A 23,397-nucleotide genomic window follows, 5' to 3' on the forward strand; every position below is an offset into this window, starting at 1 on the left:
TTTAATAGCAGATTATTTGAATCAGACTTGAACTGGTTCATTATGAGCAGTGAGGTCTTGTGTTGAAAAACACCAGCGACCAGCTCGACGGCTGAATCGCAACACACTTGTAAGACATGTCTTCTAAGTCTTGTAAGGCGTGCTCGTGCCTTTGCTTGGCAACATGCATGGCAGCGGTGGATCAAACCTCTTTAGAGGTTTCAACTCCTCACAAAATTCTGACGAAATTGTACAAAGCGTATAAATAAAAGCCAAACACCCTAAAATAATAACGGTAACGGATGACTCCATGGGAGAAAGAAAGCCCCACACAACAACAACAACAAGCCTGAGTGGGTGCAGCCATCTAAAACCCTGTCATGCACTGGCCCAAGCCATCTTAGTCAGCCTCACATAGGGCAATCATGGAGAGAGGTTATGCTATCAGGAATGTGACATCTTGCGTCTTCCCAAAATGGACGTACATCAAGAATGACCGGGATGTGGACGCCACCTCCAATCTACAGCGCTGATATTTGATGGTTTTTGGACCGAAAGGAACTGAAGGAGGTCTCTCTCTCTTCTACCAAGTGTACCCTTGCCAGAGGCCACCCATGAGTCAGACGATGCTGAGCCAAAAGAAGCCACTTCCACCTCCCGATGTGCCCCCCTCTCCTCATTGGAAGGGAGTCATTGAATTTGAATTTGATGGCAATTCTAGATGATGGGCCCTGTAATGGTGGCTTGTTGTAATCCAGTTTGGCAACCCTCCAGCTGTCATAAAGTAGTTGGCCTGCGTTGCGCTTTTATTGAAAAGAAGTAATAATAAGGACAAAACAAATCAAATCAAAGCAAAGCATTTAAAGCGTTTAAGAGTGGATGGAGCTGTCCGTGGTGCTGAATGTCTACACACAGTGCATTGCATATAACTGGGAGAGATTCCCTATTACTTTTTTTTCTAACTTTCTTTCCTTTCCTTTATTAGCGCTCACATGAAACTATCAAAATGTAACATTGCAAAATACACATTTATGACCTTCACAATAAATTAATTAACCAATTAGATATGTTAAAATTAATATGTTCTTTTAATTGGGCAGGAGTAATGGCTTCAGGTCAAAATGTCTGAAGGGGTACGCGACTAAAAAGTTTGGAAACCATTGCATGACAGTGGTTTGAAGCTATAATCATATTAAAATATATATATTTTTTCCAGGGCGGCACGGCGGTCGAGTGGTTAGCGCGCAGACCTCACAGCTAGGAGACCAGGGTTCAATCCCACCATCTCTGTGTGGAGTTTGCATGTTCTCCCCGTGCATGCGTGGGTTTTCTCCGGGTACTCCGGTTTCCTCCCACATTCCAAAAACATGCTAGGTTAATTGGCCACTCCAAATTGAATGTGAGTGTGAATGGTTGTTTGTCTGTATGTGCCCTGTGATTGGCTGGCGACCAGTCCAGGGTGTAGACTGCCTCTCGCCCAAGACAGCTGGGATAGGCTCCAGCACCCCTCGCGACCCTCGTGAGGATAAGCGGTAGAAAATGAATGAATATTTTTTCCATTGCTGTTTATGTGTATGCACAGAAAAATAATAATAATAATAACCACAATAATAAGTAAATCAATTAGAACATAGGCATAGCTGCCATTGCCCGATTCATCGTTGTCCGGAATAAGCAAACCCTAAAAGTGAGTTTTTCACCAAACTCAAGACATGGCACAACTAGGTATGGTACATTTACTATAGCTTACCTACAAAGTAGACATGGCATCTGTAAAGCTGGAATTCACAATTTAAAGATAAGTTGCCGGAGTTTAAAGAGAAAATGTTGCAGTGTTCAAAGTGTTTCAACATGGACCCAAAAACCAAATAGGGCCACCTGTTGATTACACATTATACATAATAGACACATGGATGAGTAAATAAACTTCTTGCATTAAGATTTACATTTTTCAACACTTTTCATGGTATGAGATATCATTTAATATTGCTATCCTGCTGGCTATTTTATACTCGCCGCACAAGCAACTTTACGACTGTAGAGTGGTCATAAAGTTCTTCAGCATTAAAAAAAAAAAAAAGTAACTCCATGCCATGTGGTGACCCAAACTTTTACGACTGTATATTCTGGCTGTAACCTGAACTCTCTGCACATGGGTGGGACGCAACTTTGTTGTGAAGTAGTTTAAGAAAACAAGGGCGTATCGCTCCCCTAGAGGAGTCTTGACTTCTTTTTCATGACTGAAGAAATTCCGCCTTTAATCAAATAGACAGTTTGTAAGATCGCTTGTAGTGATAATCTGCTTTAGTACTGACATTTTGGGTTTGGAATCGAGGTGAGGTTCAAGATTAGCCTTAACTCCCCTTCCAAAATGTCAAAAAATTAGTTGGCGGTGTGGTGCTGCAAACAGACGAGTAAATACTTCTCAGACAAAAGTGTATGACTTATACCTCTAGTGTTAACAATGAATCAATAGGCTTCATGCGGGCCGAGAGGGGAACATTTTTTTTTTTTGTATATTACATATAATAAAAGTAGAATTGTCACATCAACTCTGTGATTCGTGAAATCAAAATGTCAACACATCTGCTGAATTAATGCCGCCAAGCCTCATTACAGAGACACTTATCCATAACCTCGGGAGATATTTTCCTGCAGGGCAACTGGAAAGAGAGTAAAAAAAAAAAAAAAAAAAAAAACGAAACAGACCACATTCACATCAGACTCACCCCTGTTCTCTTGGCCTTAGCTCCTCAGAGGCGTCATGGCTGTGAAAGAAATGAAAACAAGAGTGAACACTTGGGGTTAATATCATATAATATATCATATAACTGGAAGTTCTGTTGTGTGGTGGATTTAAAGCTTTGCACCCCCCCCCCCCACCACCACCACCACCACCTTGTTCTTCTTATTGCTCCATCCGTTGCCATGCACTAACCTTGCCATGGCTAACAGGAAGCAGAGGGCACACGGCTTTATTTAATTAGTCACAGCAGCCGAGTGCTCATGCGGAACCAAACAGGGGAGGCAGATTGGGCTAGTGAGATGGATAGGCGATCTCCCACCAGAGGCCTTTTCGCTGTGCTGTCAGAGGAGCGCAGCATACACGACAGTGGGGGGTGGGGTGGGGAGGGGGCGTGAATGTAGATGGTGTCTGTCATTCCTACCACTGCGACTGCCCTATTACTGGGGCCCTTTTTTAACGATTGGCTGTGATGTTACGGTATCCAACAAAAGTGAGAACGGCCATTACAGTGGAGCCACCATTTTCATCACAGACACGCACATATAAATTCAGAGTAGTCAACGTGCAGCTTGTATAGCAGTATACATTTATTATCCATTGAAAATGAGTCAAAACACGGCCATTACTGTGGAACTACCTGGCAACACAAGTGAGTACACATCACAGTGAATATGTCCACAGTGAATGGTTGTTTGTCTATATGTGCCCTGTGATTGGCTGGCGACCAGTCCAGGGTGTACCCCGCCTCTCGCCCGAAGACAGCTGGGATAGGCTCCAACACCCCCCGCGACCCTTATGAGGATAAGCAGTAGAAAATGAATGAATGTACCAATATGAGTTTACAATGGAAACAAATACAAATCTTTTAAAGTTTTCCCATAATGCATTGCATCTGCCTGAGGGAGCTGCAATGACTTCAGCCTCCCTCTGGGCTCTTGTGCTGCTCAGGCAGCATTGCAAAACCTCAACAGCCCTGTGATTGGCTGGCGACCAGTCCAGAGTGTACCCCGCCTATCGCCCGAAGACAGCTGGGATAGGCTCCACCCCCCCACCCCCGCGCGACCCTTGTGAGGATAAGCACTAGAAAATGAATGAATGTACCAATATGAGTTTACAATGGAAAAAAAATAAAAATCTGCTGCAATGACTTCAGCCTCCCTCTGGGCTCTTGTGCTCCTCAGGCAGCATTGCAGCACCTCAGCAGCCCTGTGATTGGCTGGCGAACAGTCCAGGGTGTTGTACCCTCGTGAGGATAAGCGGTAGAAAATGAATGAACGACTAAACCTCCACTGCTGTACAAGCTGTACATTGACTAATCTAAACTATATATATATATTTGTCTAGTATTTCCCCTTGAGAATATATGATGTAATAAAATGGTTGCTGAGATTGTTTTGCGTCTGCCCCCCTCTCTGCTATGTACAGTATTATCGCTATGCGTACCAACAGGATCGAGTCTAATGTGAAATCAATATGATATTAAGAGCTCTATAATTCCTGTTATTACCCAACCAGTGTTGCCAGTCTCTCGGGGTGCATCCTTGGGAGAAAACTCAGTAGCACGCATGCTGCTTTGCCACGAGGACGTGGAGTGCGGTGCTTCAATAATGCGCGTGTAACTACTAAGCAACACGGCATGGGGGTGTGTGGTGGTGGTGGGGGGGGGGGGGGCTCTCTTAATTAGCGCTCTTGAAGTTATCCAGTGACCCACATCTAATAATGAAGGCACCACGAATGTCCTATTTACATATCTTTAGTTAGTAATGTGTGACCACTGGGAGAGCCCCGGTGGCTGAGAATGTGTTGCCAGTTGAGAGGGAAGGGCATGTCAAGTTGAGCTGCTTTCCGAGGGAGGGGTGCGGGGGGGGGTGTCTCTTCCTCGCAATTATTATTGTTGCTGTGTGTTGGTGTATGTTCGACACCCTAAGGTCTGTCAAACAAGGTTATGATATGAGGATGTTGTGTGCGGAAATCTAATGGTGTGGAATCCAAGTCAATACGTCATTCCAACAAAGGCTGGATTTTTTTTTTTTTTTTTATTCAAACATTGACGTTGCGGAGAAGTGCCTCATTATCAAGAATAGCTGCACAAACTGAATTTGACGCAGTATAAAAAATTCAGCCTTTGCAACATTAATAATACTCAGTAGTATTTGGCAATGTTAAGCGATAAAACATGTTTATTATTGTGATTGTGTAGTTTGCAGTCTGTGTGTAGATGTCTTTCGAACGTTTTTGATACTCAATCTCTTTACATTGTAATGTTGTAATTGGATTATACTCATACAGTACAGAAGTAATGGAATAGTTGATATTGATTGCCCAATTCCATATGATACAACACAGTCCTTTATCAATAAATGACAATTATAAAGCAAACAAAAAAAAAAAAAAACGTGATGCATGCATTGTGTATCTAATTCCCGGAGGCAATTAAAGACGGCGAAGAACACGCAGCTGCACTCCCTATAGAATGTTGAAACGCTCAAGAGTAATTCGCTCCGAGCGCAACGTGGCGATTCCCCTGAGAAACATAAGTTGAACATTCCGTTCCTCGTGCATTAAGGGGTTCTATCTTTATTGCCGTACGTGCGAGTGAATAACTCGATAGGCAGGACAGACGGGCGGGCAGTGGGAGCGGGATATAAAAAGAACAGAGGTGACTTTGAGTGATATGGCCGCCCTTGCTTCTGTCCGTCTGTTGAATGCGAGTAGTTTGGTTAAATCAAGTCAACAGTGAGATTGCTCCGGGATTTGAAGGGATTTTTAGCGTTTGGCCTTAATTGCTTAACAGCGGGGCTGCGTGTGGGTTGAGTGTTTGGTATTGTTGCATCACATAGGGCTTTTTGGCTGTGAATCTTGGGTCTGGAATGTCTGTGAAAAGTTTTTTTTTTATGTGTTTGCATTACTTTGGGTACTCCATGGCTTCCTAACAGTGATATTCATTCATTCATTTTTCTACGGCTTTTTCCTCACAAGGGTCGCAGGGGTTGCTGGAGTCTATCCCAGCTGTCTTGGGCAAAAGGCGGGGTACACCCCGGACTGGTCGCCAGCCAATCACAGGGCACATATAGACAAACAACCATTCACACTCACATTCATACCTATGGACAATTTGGAGTCGCCAATTAACCTAGCATGTTTTTGGAATCACATTCATACCCAATGTCCCTATTAGTGATCATTAACTTTTACATGCTGACACTTACAATATTTCAACGACCCATGTTTTGTCATTGACACTTTGTTCACTTCCTGAGTTAGAAGAAAGGAAAGGAAAAAAACAAATAGGGGTTAAAATAATGACTAGAGTAAGTCGACTTCAAACTGCATTAGTCGACGACGTCATCGCCAACATTCCTTGATGTCGTTGACAACAATCACTTTGGCTTCCTCCAGTCCTATACATGGTAATAGTAATGGTTTTATGTCATTTGAACATGAATCAGATTACAATAAATTCATGCATTTTGTCCACTTCCAAGAAAGAGATTTCTGCAAATAAGAAGAAAAACATATTGAGTGCATCACATAATCAGTTCACAGTTCCACATGTCCAAAAGGAGTAGGAAGAAGCAAAGCTTATTAAATCCTACCCCTCTATCTGGTACTTTTACAATCAGTAACTGTTACATTTGTTCACTTCCTGCTTTCCTAATATGGTTTAAGGCTTTTTTTTTTTTTTTTTTGTCCCGTACTAAAATACGAGGTGATATGACCATACAATGACATAATCGGTACCATAGAAACATATTGACTGGTTCAGGACTCTCCATCCTTGTATTTAGCAAACATCAACTGCTTGTATTGTTTCTTGAATTGGCTCATCGTTGTGCATTGTTTGAGGGTCTTACTCAATCCATTCCATAGTTTGATTCCACATACTGAAATGCTACGGCTTTTTAACGTAGTCCTAGCATATAAGTGTTTCAAATTTAGTTCTTCCCTGAAATCATGTAATTAGATCATCAATGTTCTAATTCAAAATAGCCATGAATAAGGTAAGGCCTCTTTTCCACAAGAAACATGCCAGAACGATCTATATAGGCACACCCCCTAAACATCCCCGCATGTCCCCCTTCTCATAGAGTATATGTAGGACATACAGCCTCTCTGCAATGTGTTCAGTAATCTGAGCTTGATGCCCTGTTAAGAGGGCGTCACAGTCACGCCAGCGCCGCTCCTGTCCTGTCAGAGGCGGGCTTTAGTTTGTCTCGGACCCAGAAGAGGCTTCATAAGTGCCTAGAAGAGAGCTTATTCAGTGACCTATTTTTTGTCATGGGAAAGGAATTGTGAAAATTGGAACGTCTGTGTGAAAGATCCTGAAGAAGGCTAAGGGATGTCCTTGGGCAGTCAAACGTCCATTTTAACATGCTGCTTAATCCTGTACCGGGTCAAAGGGAGCTGGAGATTATTTGGGCTTGAGACGAGCGTACACTTTGGACTAATCACAAGTCCTTAAAGGTCCCACATTATACTATTCTTCAAGAATTTTAAATAGGTCTCAGAGGCCCCACTATAGTGTATTCAAACTGTGCTGACCAAAATATTGCCATGATGCTGGAATTTAGACAGTGTTTTGTGTAAGCTCTACTGGGAAAACAGCATTTAGGGGTTTGTGTATGGCTTTGAAAAGAACTACTGCACATTCTACTGTTATTATGCACATTTTACATACACACTGTACAACTAATGCCATATATATGTATATATTAGCAATCTTCACTCGCTAAATGTACTGCAAAAAAGTCAGTAAGGATAATTCATAATGCCGCCTACAGAGAACATACTAACTCCTTATTTCTAAAATCACAAATACTTAAACTTGCTGATATAGTTCTCCTTTTGGACATGTGGAACTGTGAACTGATTATGGGATGCATGTTTTTCTTCTTATTTGCAGAAATCTCTTTCTTGGAAGTGGACAAAATGCATGCATTTAGAGAAATGTCATGAACGGTAGCAGAAATAAACTTTTGCATCAGAGTTTCTTTGAAACTACAAGGCAGATAATTATAAGCAGCTGGTGGCAAACGTCCTGAAGTCACTGAAGATACATTTTTTGCATTCCCATCTAGATTTATTTCCATTAAGTGATGAGCACAATGGCATGAAATTTAAGGAAAAGCATAATTAAAGACCTCACAGCTGGGAGACCAGGGTTCAATTCCACCCTCTGCCATCTCTGTGTGGAGTTTGCATGTTCTCCCCGTGCATGCATGGGTTTTCTCCGGGTACTCCGGTTTCCTCCCACATTCCAAAAACATGCTAGGTTAATTGGCGACTCCAAATTGTCCATAGGTATGAATGTGAGTGTGAATGGTTGTTTGTCTATATGTGCCCTGTGATTGGCTGGCCACCAGTCCAGGGTGTACCCCGCCTCTTGCCCGAAGACAGCTGGGATAGCGGATACCGCGACCCTCGTGAGGATAAGCGGTAGAAAATGAATGAATGAATGAATGAATAATTAAAGCTTGACCTTAGGTATAAGCATGTGTTCAATACATGACAGTAGGGCTGCACGGTGGACGACTGGTGGACAACTGGTGTACGAGTGCAGTTTCTTTCTACATCCAGTATACAGTATATATGTAATCTGCTGCATGTTGAAATGAAATAAAACCATTACCATTACATTGTATTCATCGGCTATTTTAGTCATGCATTCTAACACCTCCAATTCACTACAATATATACTGACATATTCCATATATGATATTGACAATGCCCGAGCGGTTCAAGTCAGCACTAGAAATAGTACCAAGTACTAGAAGGTGGAAAAGGAGACTGTGGAGGGGAATGCTGTTGGCTTAGCCACCTGCAATAAATTCACCATCAGAGCTCGGCTGTTAAACATTATTTGCCGCAGCTATAAAGGCAACAATGGGGTACCCCACCCCAGTGAGAATGAATGAGCCCTAGTCCCCCAGTTATCACTGCTTATTGTTCCAATCAGGCTGTCTTTGAAAGAGGAGGCACGCTCTCCCTTGGACAGCTCATTAAGATAACACGCACATGTGGCTCCCCCATCATCCCCATTAATGCCGAGCTTGTTTTAGGCGTCTTTGTCTCAGGCAGAACCTATGCCTATGCCTTTGTCAGCACAATTGGAGCCAGATGGCAAAACAAAGCTGCCTGTCTGGAGTACTCATATGAACCATCTCAAAACGGCAAGAGCCATTAGTTTGCCTTTACAGACACCGCCGCCCCGCGACGTCCACCTGGCTCCTCGATGAGCCGCGTGACGCCAGGAGGGGATCGAGTGCTAGGGCGGATAGATGTGTTTTTTGTTGTGTCGCTGGCGGGGGCCGGTGCACCGGTGACCGGCTCGACTCTTTGCCTAAACCCTGCGCTGAAATATTCAGTCTGGCTACTTGTGGGACGGCTGACCCCACTCCTGGCTGCACGGATCGCGCTGAAAAATTCATGAGGGAAGCAATAAAGAATAGAAAAAGTAATCGCCCCCCCCCACATTGCCATCACCTCTCGACTTATTAAAATCACATGGTATTAACTTTACTGTTCACGGAAAGGCTAAATAATTCAATCAGACTAAAGGAGTCAAATGAATGACTCTAATGAGATTAACGCTTGAGGGAGAACTGCTAAAGATGGTGATGTGTATTTACTGAGACGAGGCTGGCTATACTAGTATCGTCTTCTTTTTGTTGGTGGTGGACAGGCCGCCGGTCGTGTAGTGATTCATTGACTTGATTACCACTCAATGCCACATTGTCAAACATTATGGTAAAGTCCGACAAAAAAGCAAAAAAAGACGACATCGGAATGTCCAAATGAATACAAACAAATAATATGGCTGGATTCTAGAGAGAGAAAGTGGTTGGTGGAGAACAAGGAAGTAAGTAAAGTGCGCTTTGTGGCACAATATGAGCGTACGCAGACTACGTTGCGAGCTTGTTTTTCTTGGAAAACCGACGACCGTCAGTAACTTGTGAGATAGTTTTGGCAACAAATATTTTCTTCTTATTTGCAGAAATCTCTTTCTTGGAAGTGGACAAAATGCATGCATTTAGAGAAATGTCATGAACGGTAGCAGGAAAAAAAAAACTTTTGCATCAGAGTTTATTTGAAACTACAAGGCAGATAATTATAAGCAGCTGGTGGCAAACTGCTGAAGTCACTGAAGATACACTTTTTGCATTTCCATTAGATTTGTTTCCATTGAGTAAGTGATGAGCACAGAGAATATTGCACAGAGGGCAAGTGGTTAGCGTGCAGGCCTCACAGCTAGGAGACCCGAGTTCAATTCCACCCTCGGACATTTCTGTGTGTAGTTTCCTCCCACAATCCAAAAACATGCTAGGTTAATTGGCGACTCCAAATTGTCCATAGGTATGAATGTGAGTGTGAATGGTTGTTTGTCTATATGTGCCCTGTGATTGGCTGGCCACCAGTCCGCCTCTCGCCCGAAGACAGCTGGGATAGGCTAAAATTTTACTTTATTTTTGTTTCATTGTACAGTGGTTGAATTCTCTTTTGCTCGTGTATGATTGAAAAGGGCTGCACGGCGGACGGGTGGTTAGCACACAGGCCTCACAGCTAGGAGACCCGAGTTCAATTCCACCCTCGGGTATCTCTGTATATCCAGGGTGTACCCCGCCTCTCGTCCGAAGACAGCTGGGATAGTAGTCTATTCCAGAATGCATTACGCCTTTCACCTGAAACTCACCTGTGGAGGTGTCAGCCTGGCTTCACACTAAGCACAAATATTTAGCCTACAGCTCCAAACATTTGGAAAGTTTGGAGATACTAACTGTTGTCCTTGTTATCACCCCCCCCCCAAAAAAAATAATGTCTGTTAATTTCCCAGCTGGCATTATATAACATAGCTCATCTTTATTTTCACTCGATGGCTCTTCAAGTGTTCAAAATGTTTCTTCATCAAACCTCAAAATATTTCGCCCCCTGAGATTTTCTGTTCCGGTCGATGTGCGATTTTCAGTTTTTTTCGCAGTCTTTTATTCAGAAAAAATACAACGTGATATATAAAAAGTCTGGCTCGGCCATCAGGGTTGATTTACACGGCAGCTCTATAGCTGCCCATTCGGTGAAACTTGAAAGTAATGGATTTTACTGTGTAGCTTTTGGGGAGGGGGGACGTGTAATGTAAAACAGCTTGTTGGCGTCTCTAAATGAGTGCATCTGTCTCCATTCAGCACACACACACACACACACACCGTTACACACCCTTGACTAAGAATGATGCCAACATGCTGCTGGACTTGGTGCCTGGAGCAGGTTTCATTTTTTATGTGTATTCATGCTTCATCAGCATTCGCTCGCACTTCAGTAAACAAAGTTAACATTCACTTAGCGGTTTTGTTGGGTCCCCTCCCCCAACACCTGCCACCTGCTGAACCACCTCGCCACCGTGTTGAATTTCTACCTGTGTTTTGCACACAAGGCTAATTCATCGTCTTATTTGTCTTCGACAAGCAACAATTTCTATTGCAAGGGTCACCAACGTGGTGCCCGTCGGCACCAGGGAGTCCCCCACTACCACACAAGGGGTCCACAAGCCTGCGTTTATCCAGGCTTTCAGTTAGTAATGTGATAAAGTGTTAGAATAAAATGTAAATATAATGAATATAGTGTTAGTTATCACCCTTACATCCATTTGCTTAGACAATAGAAAGTGTTTGAATGTGCTGAAAAAGTAAGGTTCCCGTGACCCTGATCAGAGACCCCTCAGCGACCCCCACATCCTGAAGGAGCCCAACTCATAAAACAATAAAAGTAATTACTTATATAAACACACACATAGACAAACAAATACAGCTCGTGCAACTGCCCCCCCAGAGTTGCACGACCATGTAGTAGGGACCCCCAGTGACCCCCATATCCTGGAGGTGCCTGGATGCGCCAACAGCAACCCTGCAGATGTTCATGTTAACCCTGCAAGTATGCGCCAAGATAAGAACTCATAAAACAATAAAAGTAATTACTCTCATATATACACACACACATAGACAAACAAATACAGCTCGTGCAACTGCCCCCCCCCGCCCAGAGTTGCACAACCATGTAGTAGGGACCCCCAGCGAACCCCAGATCCTGGAAGTGCCTGGATGCGGCAACAGCAACCCTCATGTTAATCCTGCAAGTTTGCGCCAAGATAAGAACTCATAAAACAATAAAAGTAATTACTCTCACATATACACACACACATAGACAAACAAATACAGCTCGTGCAACTGCCCCCCCGCCCCCCCAGAGTTGCACGACCATGTAGTAGGGACCCCCAGCGACCCCCAGATCCTGGAGGTGCCCGGATGCGGCAACAGCAACCCTCATGTTAATCCTGCAAGTATGCGCCAAGATAAGAACTCATAAAACAATAAAAGTAATTACTCTCACATATACACACACACATAGACAAACAAATACAGCTCGTGCAACTGCCCCCTAGAGTTGCACAACCATGTAGTAGGGACCCCCAGCGACCCCAAGATCCTGGAGGTGCCTGGTTGCGCCAACAGCAACCCTGCAGATGTTCATGTTAACCCTGCAAGTATGCGCCAAGATAAGAACTCATAAAACAATAAAAGTAATTACTCTCACATATACACACACACATAGACAAACAAATACAGCTCGTGCAACTGCCACCCCCCCCCAGAGTTGCACGACCATGTAGTAAGGACCCCCAGTGACCCCCAGATCCTGGAGGTGCCTGGATGCGCCAACAGCAACCCTGCAGATGCCCAACCATCTAGGATACACTGAAGGGACTATGCCTTGGAAATGGTCTGGGAACACCATAATGGAGCTGGAGGAGGTGGCTGGAGACAGGGAAGTTAGGGCTTCCTTATCCCGGCGACCCCATCCCGGATAAGCATGGATGGACATAGTTTGGTGAGCGATCCACCCCCATAACCACAATGGTACCACCCGTCTGTCGTCCTCCATTATATTCAATATGTGGTTTACTGATGAACATTTTAGTTGTCATAATAGGAGAATTGCAGAGATGATTTCCACAACATTTAGAACAATCTACCCAAAGATACATTTCATTTTTTTAAAGCTACAACGCCAGGACTGTTACTTTATTGCCGTTGAACGAACTGAACCAGGACATAAAAGAACCATTACTGCACGTGTGTGTGTGTGTGTATATATATATATATATATGTGTGTGTGTATATACACTTGATTGTAGACTGTTTGATCTCAAATCTGACAACACAAAGACTTGAATGAAAACATAATTCCCGCCTAGTATTTTCTTCTCTATCATCAAACATACAGGTGTTGGGACGTTTCACAGATTTCTCGGGCCACGGTAATTGTGCTGTCGTTATTGTGTGGTGTGTGATTCCCGCCCCGGAGTGTATGAGGCAGGGGGGAACCAGGTGCTTGGATTGGCTGACCTGTCTTTGACTCGTCTTCTTCCAGCTCCTTGGCCTCTTCAGCTGTTGGAAAAGACAGACGAGCTTGTATGAGTGGAAGCCGAGGCACAAAGGCGAGCGTTCACAATGAAGACACTTCATCACCAGCCTGGGGCGAGCTGATCCTTCACAGCTCAAAGGACAAGCTGTGATGAGAGCGCCTCTATGACCATCAAGCTGAGCACAATGATGCCCCCGTCGCTACATGCACACCGTACACACCCACAATCACAGCCGTTCCCCAGCCCTAAACATCCTATCCATCCCTCTCATCCAGATAGTCAACATATAAGACTTTGGCTGCTGGCTAAAGAAGATGGATTGTGTAAATTATGAAAGGTTATCACATTTTTTGATACTCCTGATATCACCTGCTTTAGGTATAAATGAAAATTAGAGCATTTAAAACATGTACCAGGTATAAAAAACATGAAATATTACATTCATTCATTTTCTACCGCTTTTCCTCACAAAGATCGCGGGTGGCCTATCCTAGCTGTCTTCGGGCGAGAGGCGGGGTACACCCTGGACTGGTCGCCAGCCAATCACAGGGCACATATAGACAAACAACCATTCACACTCACATTCATCTTAATTTTTATTTTTCTGCACAAAATAAGATGAGAAATAAATAAACAAATCAAGAATAAAGAAAATCAATCAATCAGTAATAAATAAATATAATAATAATAATAAAACGTCAAATAATAAAAACTTAAGAAACCGCATATAGTTGGTGGGTAGACAAATTATTTTTTTCAGATTAAAATGAACAAAGCATTATTAGAGCCCTGTAGACATGACAAAACACGACTATAGTCACATTTATACTCTTTTTATTTACAACATATTGCGCAACTGCAGGGTCTTGAGACACATGCTAACTCGCAAACTAGAGAGCTAGCGACCTAAACGGTAGCCTTCAAGTTATTTCCTTTAAACTTAAATAGCCAAAAACTTACCACTTCCACACGGATAGGGAGGATAACTATTAACAGTTATTTAACCTTTAACATGAACATTAATCAAACGTAATAATTTTTTCTGGGTACATGATACCATACAGCATCCATATCAAACTTGCGCCGGGCCGCACTAACATTAAACTTTCATATCAAGGCGGGGGCCATAAAACTAGTGTCCTGCGGGCCACATTTGGCCCGCGGGTCGCATGTTTGAGACCCCTGCTCTAGAACATGCAAACTCCACACAGAGATGGCCGAGGGTGGAACTGAACCCCGGTCTCCTAGCTGTGAGGTCTCGACCGCCGTGCAGCCCCATGAAATATCACACATAGACGCAATTATGAACGACAGGAAGTAAATTGTCACCGGTGAAACAATAGGTAAAAGGTACATAACGCCACCCCTGAAACGGACCGGAGCCTTTTAATGTCAACTGCAAAAGCCCTAGCGGTTCAGTTATGATACACATTCCAGACCCGCACATATATCATGACAGGGAAGATAAATTACTTACTCATTTTCCCACTTTTACTGACCCCTGCACCCCCACACTACCCAGACATGGCCGAGAAGAGAGTCAACTCCAATCTGGCTCGGGCTCAGGAATACCATTTAAAGATAAGACAACCGCAATTAGGGCCCGTGCTTGTGTGGAATTGAATCCCTGCTCATGTACAGTACATAGGAATCCTATTATAATCCGCCTCTCATCTGTTTTCACACAATGTCATTCTATCAGGAGTGTCTGCGTGCATATAAGGCAACCCCCCCGCCCCCCACTCCCACTCCCACAACCATACTTCAAAGACCAAAGACTGCAGATCCACTGCTGGAAGGGAACAGAATATAAGCCTTTACATTTCAATAAGGTGGATAACCAGATAATCAATCCTGCTTTCGGTGTGAAGGGTTGACGGCACACAGCTCCACCTCCTTTCCACCCGACAAAAAAGGGGGGCACTAAACCCCAAGAGCCCTTTGCTCATGGGAGGAACTGCATTATATTTCGTTTCTTTCCATTTCATTTGATTTCATATGTTCCGTGGAGCTATTTACTCTCTACTCTAAGTCTGTGTCACTTCCATATTTATTTTTAAACCTCTGGGCCTTGTTGCAGACACTAGCTGACCTTTATTTAAATGTCTCCTCCACTCTGAGCGGATCTCATTACAGGCAGAGCTGGTGGCTTTGCACCATCCATCTCCCATCACAACTTTTTTTTTTTCTATTTCTTTTTTAACAGCCTGCACCTGCGGTGATCCTTGGTCATTCTGCAATGCTAATTACTGGAACCGAGTAATGACGTTCCCGACCATCCCAGATCCACGCCTATACTGTATGCATTAAGAACAAATCCCTCCGGGTTCCTGAAGTTGTTTGAGCCGTTGACATGGCGTCCTGATCATGCATCTCATCTCCGAGGTGTTGTATTGTAATCTAATGAAGGTTCAGGAAAGAGCGGAAATGGCTTCCATGTGTGGATTAGTAAAGTAAAGCTCCTTAACCATTCACTTTGTATAATAATCGATGAATTGATCTCGGTCGATTGTGTGGAATTGACTGTTGATTCTTGTCGAGTCTGAAGCCAAATTTAGTGCACTGCTTGTTTGCAAGCAGCAAAGAAGCTGTTGATTCAAGCTTAAAAAAGTTTGCCATCTAATAAGAGTTATTAGACAACAATTGGTTATGTAATTTTCCCACTTTGATCAAGGAAATTTAATCAAATTTACGTTGATTTTAGGGTGGCGAGGAGCCATAATCAGCGAGTTGTGAGAATGTGCAATGGTGTTGAATGTAAGGATCGACCGATAAATCGGCCGGCCGATATATCGGGATGATATTTGCGTTCTTTACTTGAATCAGTATCGGCCGATACGCGATATGTGGGTTCGCCGATGTATTTTTCTCTACAAAATGTTTTATATATGTGTTTGTGTGTGTGGAGGGGGGGGGGGGGGGGGGGTGTCACACTGTTTGTTTACATTTCAATAAATATTTGTTTACACTTGAGACCTTTATGACAAAGATATTTGTTATCTTTGTCATTTTTTCAAGTAAATTGAGCGAGCAAAAGCAGTATCGGCCACAAATATTGGCCCAAGCAAAATCGGCCATCAGTTAAGTATGATGGAAAAAAATCGGTATCGGCATCGGCCCCCCAAAAAAAAACATATCGGTCGATCCCTATTTGAATGCCCTCCATACCTTCTCTCCTAGCTTCCTCGCAGCTTTCCTTGATCTTCCTGCGACAGACGGCGGCCAGCGCGACGAGCAGGACCAACAGGCACACAGCAAGGCCGATTGTCACCCATAGCGCCACCGGAGGGAAGGAGATGTTTTGACCTGAGGAAGGTAGGAAGGTAGAGAGGAGAGAAAATCAAACTTTAGTCCATTACAATGGAAATGAAGGCAAAATCTAGCGGACGGAGGCGGTCTTGGTACTGTTCTTATGATCCAACATTGATTCAATCCAAATGAAAGTAATCTAGTGCAGGCGTCTCAAACTAAATTTACTTGGGGGCCACTGGAGCTAGGGTCTGGGTGAAGCTGGGCCGCATCAGGAAAAAAAAAAATATTTATATAATATATATATATATTAAAAACAGAAAAAAATTATAATTAATAAAAATATTAATTATATTAAATATTAATAAATATATATATATATAATATAATGGTCTTCAATGCTTCTGCTATACCCTCCACTTTTTCAGTGCTTTGGTTCTTTGGAAAAGCTCTGATAAAACATTAAAATATTATAAATCATTATAAATTAATTTTTATTTATTATTAAATCATTAAATAAATATTTAATGTTAATTTTTATTTTTCGACACAAAATAAGATGGAAAAATAAATAAGCAAATCAAAAAACTAATTAAACAAATTAACAAATACATTTTTATTTATTATTAAATTGTTAAATAAATGTTTAATGTTAATTTTTTATTTTTCGACACAAAATAAGATGGAAAAATAAATAAGCAAATCAAAAAACAAATTAAACAAATTAACAATTTAATTTTTATTTATTATTAAATTGTTAAATAAATGTTTAATGTTAATTTTTATTTTTCGACACAAAATAAGATGGACAAATAAATAAGCAAATCAAAAAAACAAATTAAACAAATTAAACTTTCATATCAAGGCCGGGGCCTCAAACTTGCGTCTTGCGTGCCGCATTTGGCCCGCGGGCCGTGAGTTTGAGACCCCTGATCTAGTGTGATCTACAGGTAACGTATAAACAGATAAGACCCCTGACTAATCGTATGATTTTGTCATAGTCGTGCTCAATTGTTTGGAAGCTAGAGGCAAAGAAAACAGACACACATGCACATGGCAATCCATAGAGACCGGCAAAATGATCTAATTCATTTTCATTTATTTTGTGATTAATTTATTATCATCCAAGTGCCGACGAGACCCCTTTTTTTCTGAACAATAAATCTGGTCACATTTTAAATCTATACTATTATATTACTATATACTCGTAATATAATGAATATATTACTATTATGCAAGCTGTACACTGACTTCTGATTACATTACTAGTAATGTCCCTTGAGAAGAGGTCTCAGAGAAAACACGAGTTAGTCTTAACCTTCAGCTTATGGGGTTTGAGCCTCTTCATAACCTCTTTTGAGTCATTCCATCCAGCCCAGATGGCCGATCGCTTACCAGTCGCAAAAACAATGTCGTTTCGCTCGAAACAACATTGGCACAGAAAGCGGTAGCTAACTATTCCATCCCTTTCCCCCGCCGCCTAATGTCTAATGAAGGGCATTTTGGTAAAGTATCTTCAACAGGGATCAGAGTACAAACATGATTATGCATATTAACACATAAATTGTATTTTTAATTAATGCATTTTCGACACAGCTATCTTGTAAAATCACATAAAAGTGAGTTACGGTGTCTCTGCAAAGGGCAAACTGATGAGTGGAAGCAAAAAAAAAAAAAAATGGTCAGCAGGAAAAAAAAAAAAACAAAAAAAAAACTATATCAGAGACACAGACAAATTTCCCCAGAGTATTCAAACTGAACAGAGGGAGAAGCAAAGAAAACAGCCGAGCCAGTGAATGGCTGTGAGCCTGGCAGTAGCACAAACAGGCTTCCTTCAGAGAATACCCGCGCTGGCCAGATAATAACCGAGAGAAAGAGAGAGAGAGGAAAAAAGAAAAATCGCTGGCTTTGGAAAGAGGAAATGATGAAGCATCTGCAAAGACTTGGCATGGAGTCTCAAGGCAGGCAGACAGGCTCGAGTACAGTCAAGCCAAGATGGAGGGCAAACAGAGGGGATCCTTTTGGAGATGATCTGTTGTCAAAGACGCCCTATGTGACAACGAGAAACAACATGTACCTGTTTTTCCCTTGCAACAGAGGCATAAGGGCATGAAACAAAAAGTTAGGGAGTGTGTTTGGTAGATGCTTGTTTCGTATTCTTTGGTGCATTGACTGAAATCTTTTTGCCCATTCAAAGCATGCAGCAAAACCGTCACAGTGCTAGTGAAATGTTAAGTGTGTGTTGTTATTGATGTTGGACGATGGTGTTTACATCCAAAACAGGCATTTTTGGGAAACTGATATTTTCTGTCCTTCGATCTTGAGTGTAAGATTTGATTTAAATCTGAACAAAACCGTGCATTAAAAATCCGACCAATGTTTTTCCCAATAAATTACAAAAAAATTCACAAAATATATATAAATATTGAGTTTTTCCAAAGTTTCAAATGACCTCTTAAAGGTTTTTTTTTTTTGCCCATTCAAAGCATGCAGCAAAACCGTCACACCTTTTATCTTGTTCTGCAAAAGTGCTGTACTAGTGAAATATTAAATGTGTGTTGTTATTGATGTTGGACGATGGTGTTTACGTCCAAAAACAGCCGTTTTTGGAAAACTGATATTTTCTGTCCTTCGATCTTGAGTTAAATATTCGATTTAAATCTGAACAAAACAGTGCATTAAAAATCCAGCCAATGTTTTTCCCAATAAATTACAAAAAAATTCACAAAATATATATAAATATTGAGTTTTTCCAAAGTTTCAAATGACCTCTTAAAGGTTTTTTTTTTTTTGCCCATTCAAAGCATGCAGCAAAACCGTCACACCTTTTATCTTGTTCTGCAAGGGTGCCGCGCTAGTGAAATGTTAAGTGTGTGTTGTTATTGATGTTGGACGATGGTGTTTATGTCCAAAAACAGGCATTTTTGGAAAACTAATATTTTCTGTCCTTCGATCTTGAGTTAAATATTTGATTTAAATCTGAACAAAACCGTGCATTAAAAATCCGGCCAATGTTTTTCCCAATAAATTACAAAAACTTTCACAAAATATATATGAATATTGAGTTTTTGCAAAACTGAAATGTTTTGTCAGTTTCAAATGACCTCTTAAAAATCTTTTTGCCCATTCAAAGCATGCAGCAAAACCGTCACACCTTTTATCTTGTTCTGCAAGGGTGCCGTGCTGGTGAAATGTTAAGTGTGTGTTGTTATTGATGTTGGACGATGGTGTTTATGTCCAAAAACAGACATTTTTGGAAGACTAATATTTTCTGTCCTTCGATCTTGAGTTAAATGTTTGATTTAAATCTGAACAAAACCGTGCATTAAAAATCTGGCCAATGCTTTTCCCTATAAATTACAAAAAATGTTAAGTGTGTGTTGTTATTGATGTTGGACGATGGTGTTTAGGTCCAAAAACAGATGTTTTTGGGAAACTGATATTTTCTGTCCTTCAATCTTGAGCGTGAGATTTGATTTGTTTTTCCCAATAAATGAATAAATTCACAAAATATATATGATTATTGAGTTTTTCCAAAGCTGCCATTTTTTGTCAGTTTCAAATGTCCTCATAAAGATTAATATTTGTCCATAATGTTGTTGTTGCAAAGCAAATGCTACAGGAAAAAAAAACAAAACGTGGTCAAGTCAATCCTGTCATTTTGATGAAGCTGCGTAAGCCTCCCCGGGCTAGTCGTGACTGATGACGCCGTATCTCGGCGTCCACCGAGCCCTTCACTGAGCTATTTAAAGGATGTGCCATCTGAGAAGCATCACTGTATTGACAGAAAAAAAAAAACACATAGGCAAGCGGAATAATTACAGAAGAACATCTCCAAGACTGATAAGTACCAAAACACATCACGGAGAGAAGAAGATCATATGCTCTTCGGATTCCGTCGTCTTTCTCATTCCCTTTTATTTTCACACTTTCCCAGCCACATTGTCCCTCCCTCAAGGCAGACTGATAAAGACAAATGCCATAGTCGGCTATCATTGCCACGTCGGGCCCCCAAAGGGCTGCAGGATCATATTTTTCTTTTTCTGTTGTTTGATGATGTGATTCTGTTTTCTTCTGAAATAGATTTGTCTCTAATGGCTTTGTTTACCTAGCCTCTCTTTCCCCCCCTTTATTCCCTGTGCTAGGGAATGGATGGAACGCCGTGGACATTACCTGGTGCTGCAGCTTTTTATATGGACTTGCACCAAATAAGCTTCACTTTATAGTGTATATTGCTAAGAAAAAAGTACATAAATCAGGTTTTTATACCAACTGATGGTATAATTGTCAGCCGCTGCATAAAACCTAGTTGGAAATTGGATGTGAAAAAAAAAAGCTGATGCAGTACGGTAAAGAGAAGCAAAGGCATGCAACCAGAACTTTAAGGTTTCTGTCTACGCCTCACCGCTCGATTTGTTGCATTAATGCATTTCTGTTTTATGAAACGCCATTTCATTCTCACAGATGCCAGACAAATATGTTTTTTTTTTTTTAATCACTTTGTCGGTTGCATATCGAACCCTCACTGCGCAGAATCCTCCGTTATTGAGTCATTATTTAGCAAGTTTCCAATCCTTATTACCGAGCAGCATCTCATTAGGGATAAATGTGTTGAGTAGAAGTCCATCTAATAGGCGCTGTGGTTAATTTTAAGGAAGTCAAGTTACTCCATCATTATTAGACTAAATGTCATGCCACAATGCAACAAACTCTAATGGTAAACTAAGTCAATGACAGGTTGAACGTTTACTCGCAAATGATACGGAATAAATCTGCATCATTAAGCGTTTCTTCTAGCAACTCTGCCAAAGGACGACACATCAAGAGAGTACAAACCACAGCTCTTTAAAAGAGTTGTAATTAAAACTAGAAAATTCCCGCGGAAATTTTGATGGGCTTGCCACCTGTGCTGGGAACCTCGGGCTCGGTGCGCCAATGGCTACCATGCTAGCACCTAGCAAGACAGCCTCAAGTACCGAAAAGGTTGATGCAGTCCCATAGTGTCCCCACATCATGCCATGTGTCTATTTGCCTTTAGAAATGAGTAATTTAGCTAAAATGCTAACATGCTAACAGTCATCATGCTAGCACCTAGCAAGAGGGCCTCAAGTTTACAAAGTGCCAAGGTTGTCCTATAACGTTCCTACATCATGCCATGTGTGTATTTGCCTTTAGACATGAGTAAATTAGCTTAAATGCTAACATGCTAGCAATTAGCATTTAGCCACAGGGAGAGTTGAGAAGTTTATCTCAAAAATGAGCCGTTAATCACGTTTCTACGTGGCCGTATGGCTGAGCTACAAGGCTGTGAAAAGTCTGTAAATTCTCCTTTTCCCTGGAATGTGGCTGTTCTAAAAATAGAACAGGGTGTACCTAATCTAGTGGCCCATTTTTGAACGTTTTGGTGAATAGCGTCGCCATGGTTACACAAAACGTTCCAAAAAATAAATACCGCTGTAGTCCTGAGCGTCAGGATTCCGGCGGTGTAACATGTGTGGGGGTCCTTCTTGCGGTTTTGGCCGCATTACGCGCACAAAAATATGGGCTTGCATTACTGAGCAAGCCCGTAACTATTCGCCGAATAGCCGACGCTTGATTGTTCAGGTGTGTCAGCTAACTCCAACACAGACCCGTTTTTAACCTCGCGTTTCTATTAAAGCTGTCAAATGTGACATCCAGCACAACAATATTTAAATGCGTGATTTTCATTGAAGATGCGGACGGCACTGAGCCATTGAACGTTACTAATGACCTCCTAATTGCATCAGACAAAGAACCTGTGCTGATCTTGTAAGATCTTAGTGCTGCTTTTGACACTATTGTTCTGATTTATTCCGCAGGATGTTGCAGACTATTCAATTGCCATCAAAAAAAAAAACCTGATTATAGAGTTGTAAGATTATGAAACACACAAGCTGTCATGCAGATTATAGTTATACCAATACTGATTCGAATAAATATGCTATTATTAAAAAAGGTGAGGATCTAATAACAAAGATGCTGATGGTCTGCCTGACGCAACTCCACCATTGCCTTTTATGCAGTTGTGACACTTATGGGCCTCAACGGGTCATCAGCTATGGACCACCAGTCAAAAAAATATCAAAATTGTAATGTTCAAATCCTTGTTTCTTGTTCATTTTAATGCCTTTGTTTGGGCACATACACTACCGCTCAAAAGTTTGGGATCACTCGGAAATGTTTTTGGCAAGTCTGAGATATGGCTTCTTCTTGGCAATCCTGCCATGAAGTCCAGCATCCTGAAGTCGATCTTGAGTGTAAGATTTGATTTAAATCTGAACAAAACCGTGCATTAAAAATCCGGCCAATGTTTTTCCCAATAAATTACAAAAAAATTCACAAAATATATATAAATATTGAGTTTTTCCAAAGTTTCAAATGTTCTCCTAAAGGTCTTTTTGCCCATTGAAAGCATGCAGCAAAACCATCACACCTTTCATCTTGTTCTGCAAGGGTGCCGTGCTAATGAAATTTTAATTGTGTGTTGTTATTGATGTTGGACGATGGTGTTCCCAAAAACAAACGTTTTTGGGAAACTGATATTTTCTGTCCTTCGATCTTGAGTGTAAGATTTGATTTAAATCTGAACACTTGTGAGGATAAGCGGTCGAAAATGAATGAATGAAAACAGTGCATTGAAGTCCAGCATCCTGAAGTCGTCGCTTCACTGTTAATACTGACACTGGCGTTTGACGGGTGAGGCGACTTTGTCTTAAACTACAAACTCTCCGATATTTGCCTTCTTGCACAGTTGTGCATCGGGTCCTCAGACTACTTTTTATGTCCTTGTTAGACCCAGTTTGTGCTGCTCTCTGATGGGAGTAGTTAACAGCATGGTAAGATATTTTAGGATGGGTTTCCTAATAATCTATTAGCCTTATAAAATGATTAACTTGGATTAGCAGCCATACCAGGAGACCATACCAATTGATGCAGAGGACTGACAGTTGTTGATAGTAGGCCTCTATGCAAAAATATAGATTGTTCT

General features: G+C 41.6%; 1 protein-coding gene across 2 annotated transcripts in view; it reads right to left on the reverse strand.

The window, feature by feature from the left end:
* cd276 (CD276 molecule) overlaps positions 1-23,397 on the reverse strand; it is an 88,012-nt gene that overhangs the window by 14,343 nt on the left and 50,272 nt on the right. Inside the window, exons 5-7 of one of the 2 annotated variants that reach the window (XM_078795863.1) lie at positions 16,308-16,445; positions 13,120-13,161; positions 2,709-2,747 (exon numbers count right to left, since the gene is read on the reverse strand). In XM_078795863.1, the coding sequence (XP_078651989.1) occupies positions 2,725-2,747; positions 13,120-13,161; positions 16,308-16,445 (203 nt within the window). In that variant the 3' untranslated portion in view covers positions 2,709-2,724. The remainder of the gene's footprint in view (positions 1-2,708; positions 2,748-13,119; positions 13,162-16,307; positions 16,446-23,397) is intronic. The other variant, XM_078795864.1, reaches the window with a different exon arrangement.

The sequence above is a fragment of the Doryrhamphus excisus genome, linkage group LG13 (genome assembly GCF_037039965.1).
Source record: "Doryrhamphus excisus strain RoL-2023G ecotype Guam linkage group LG13, RoL_Dexc_Guam_v1.1, whole genome shotgun sequence".
Lineage (NCBI taxonomy): Eukaryota > Metazoa > Chordata > Actinopteri > Syngnathiformes > Syngnathidae > Doryrhamphus > Doryrhamphus excisus.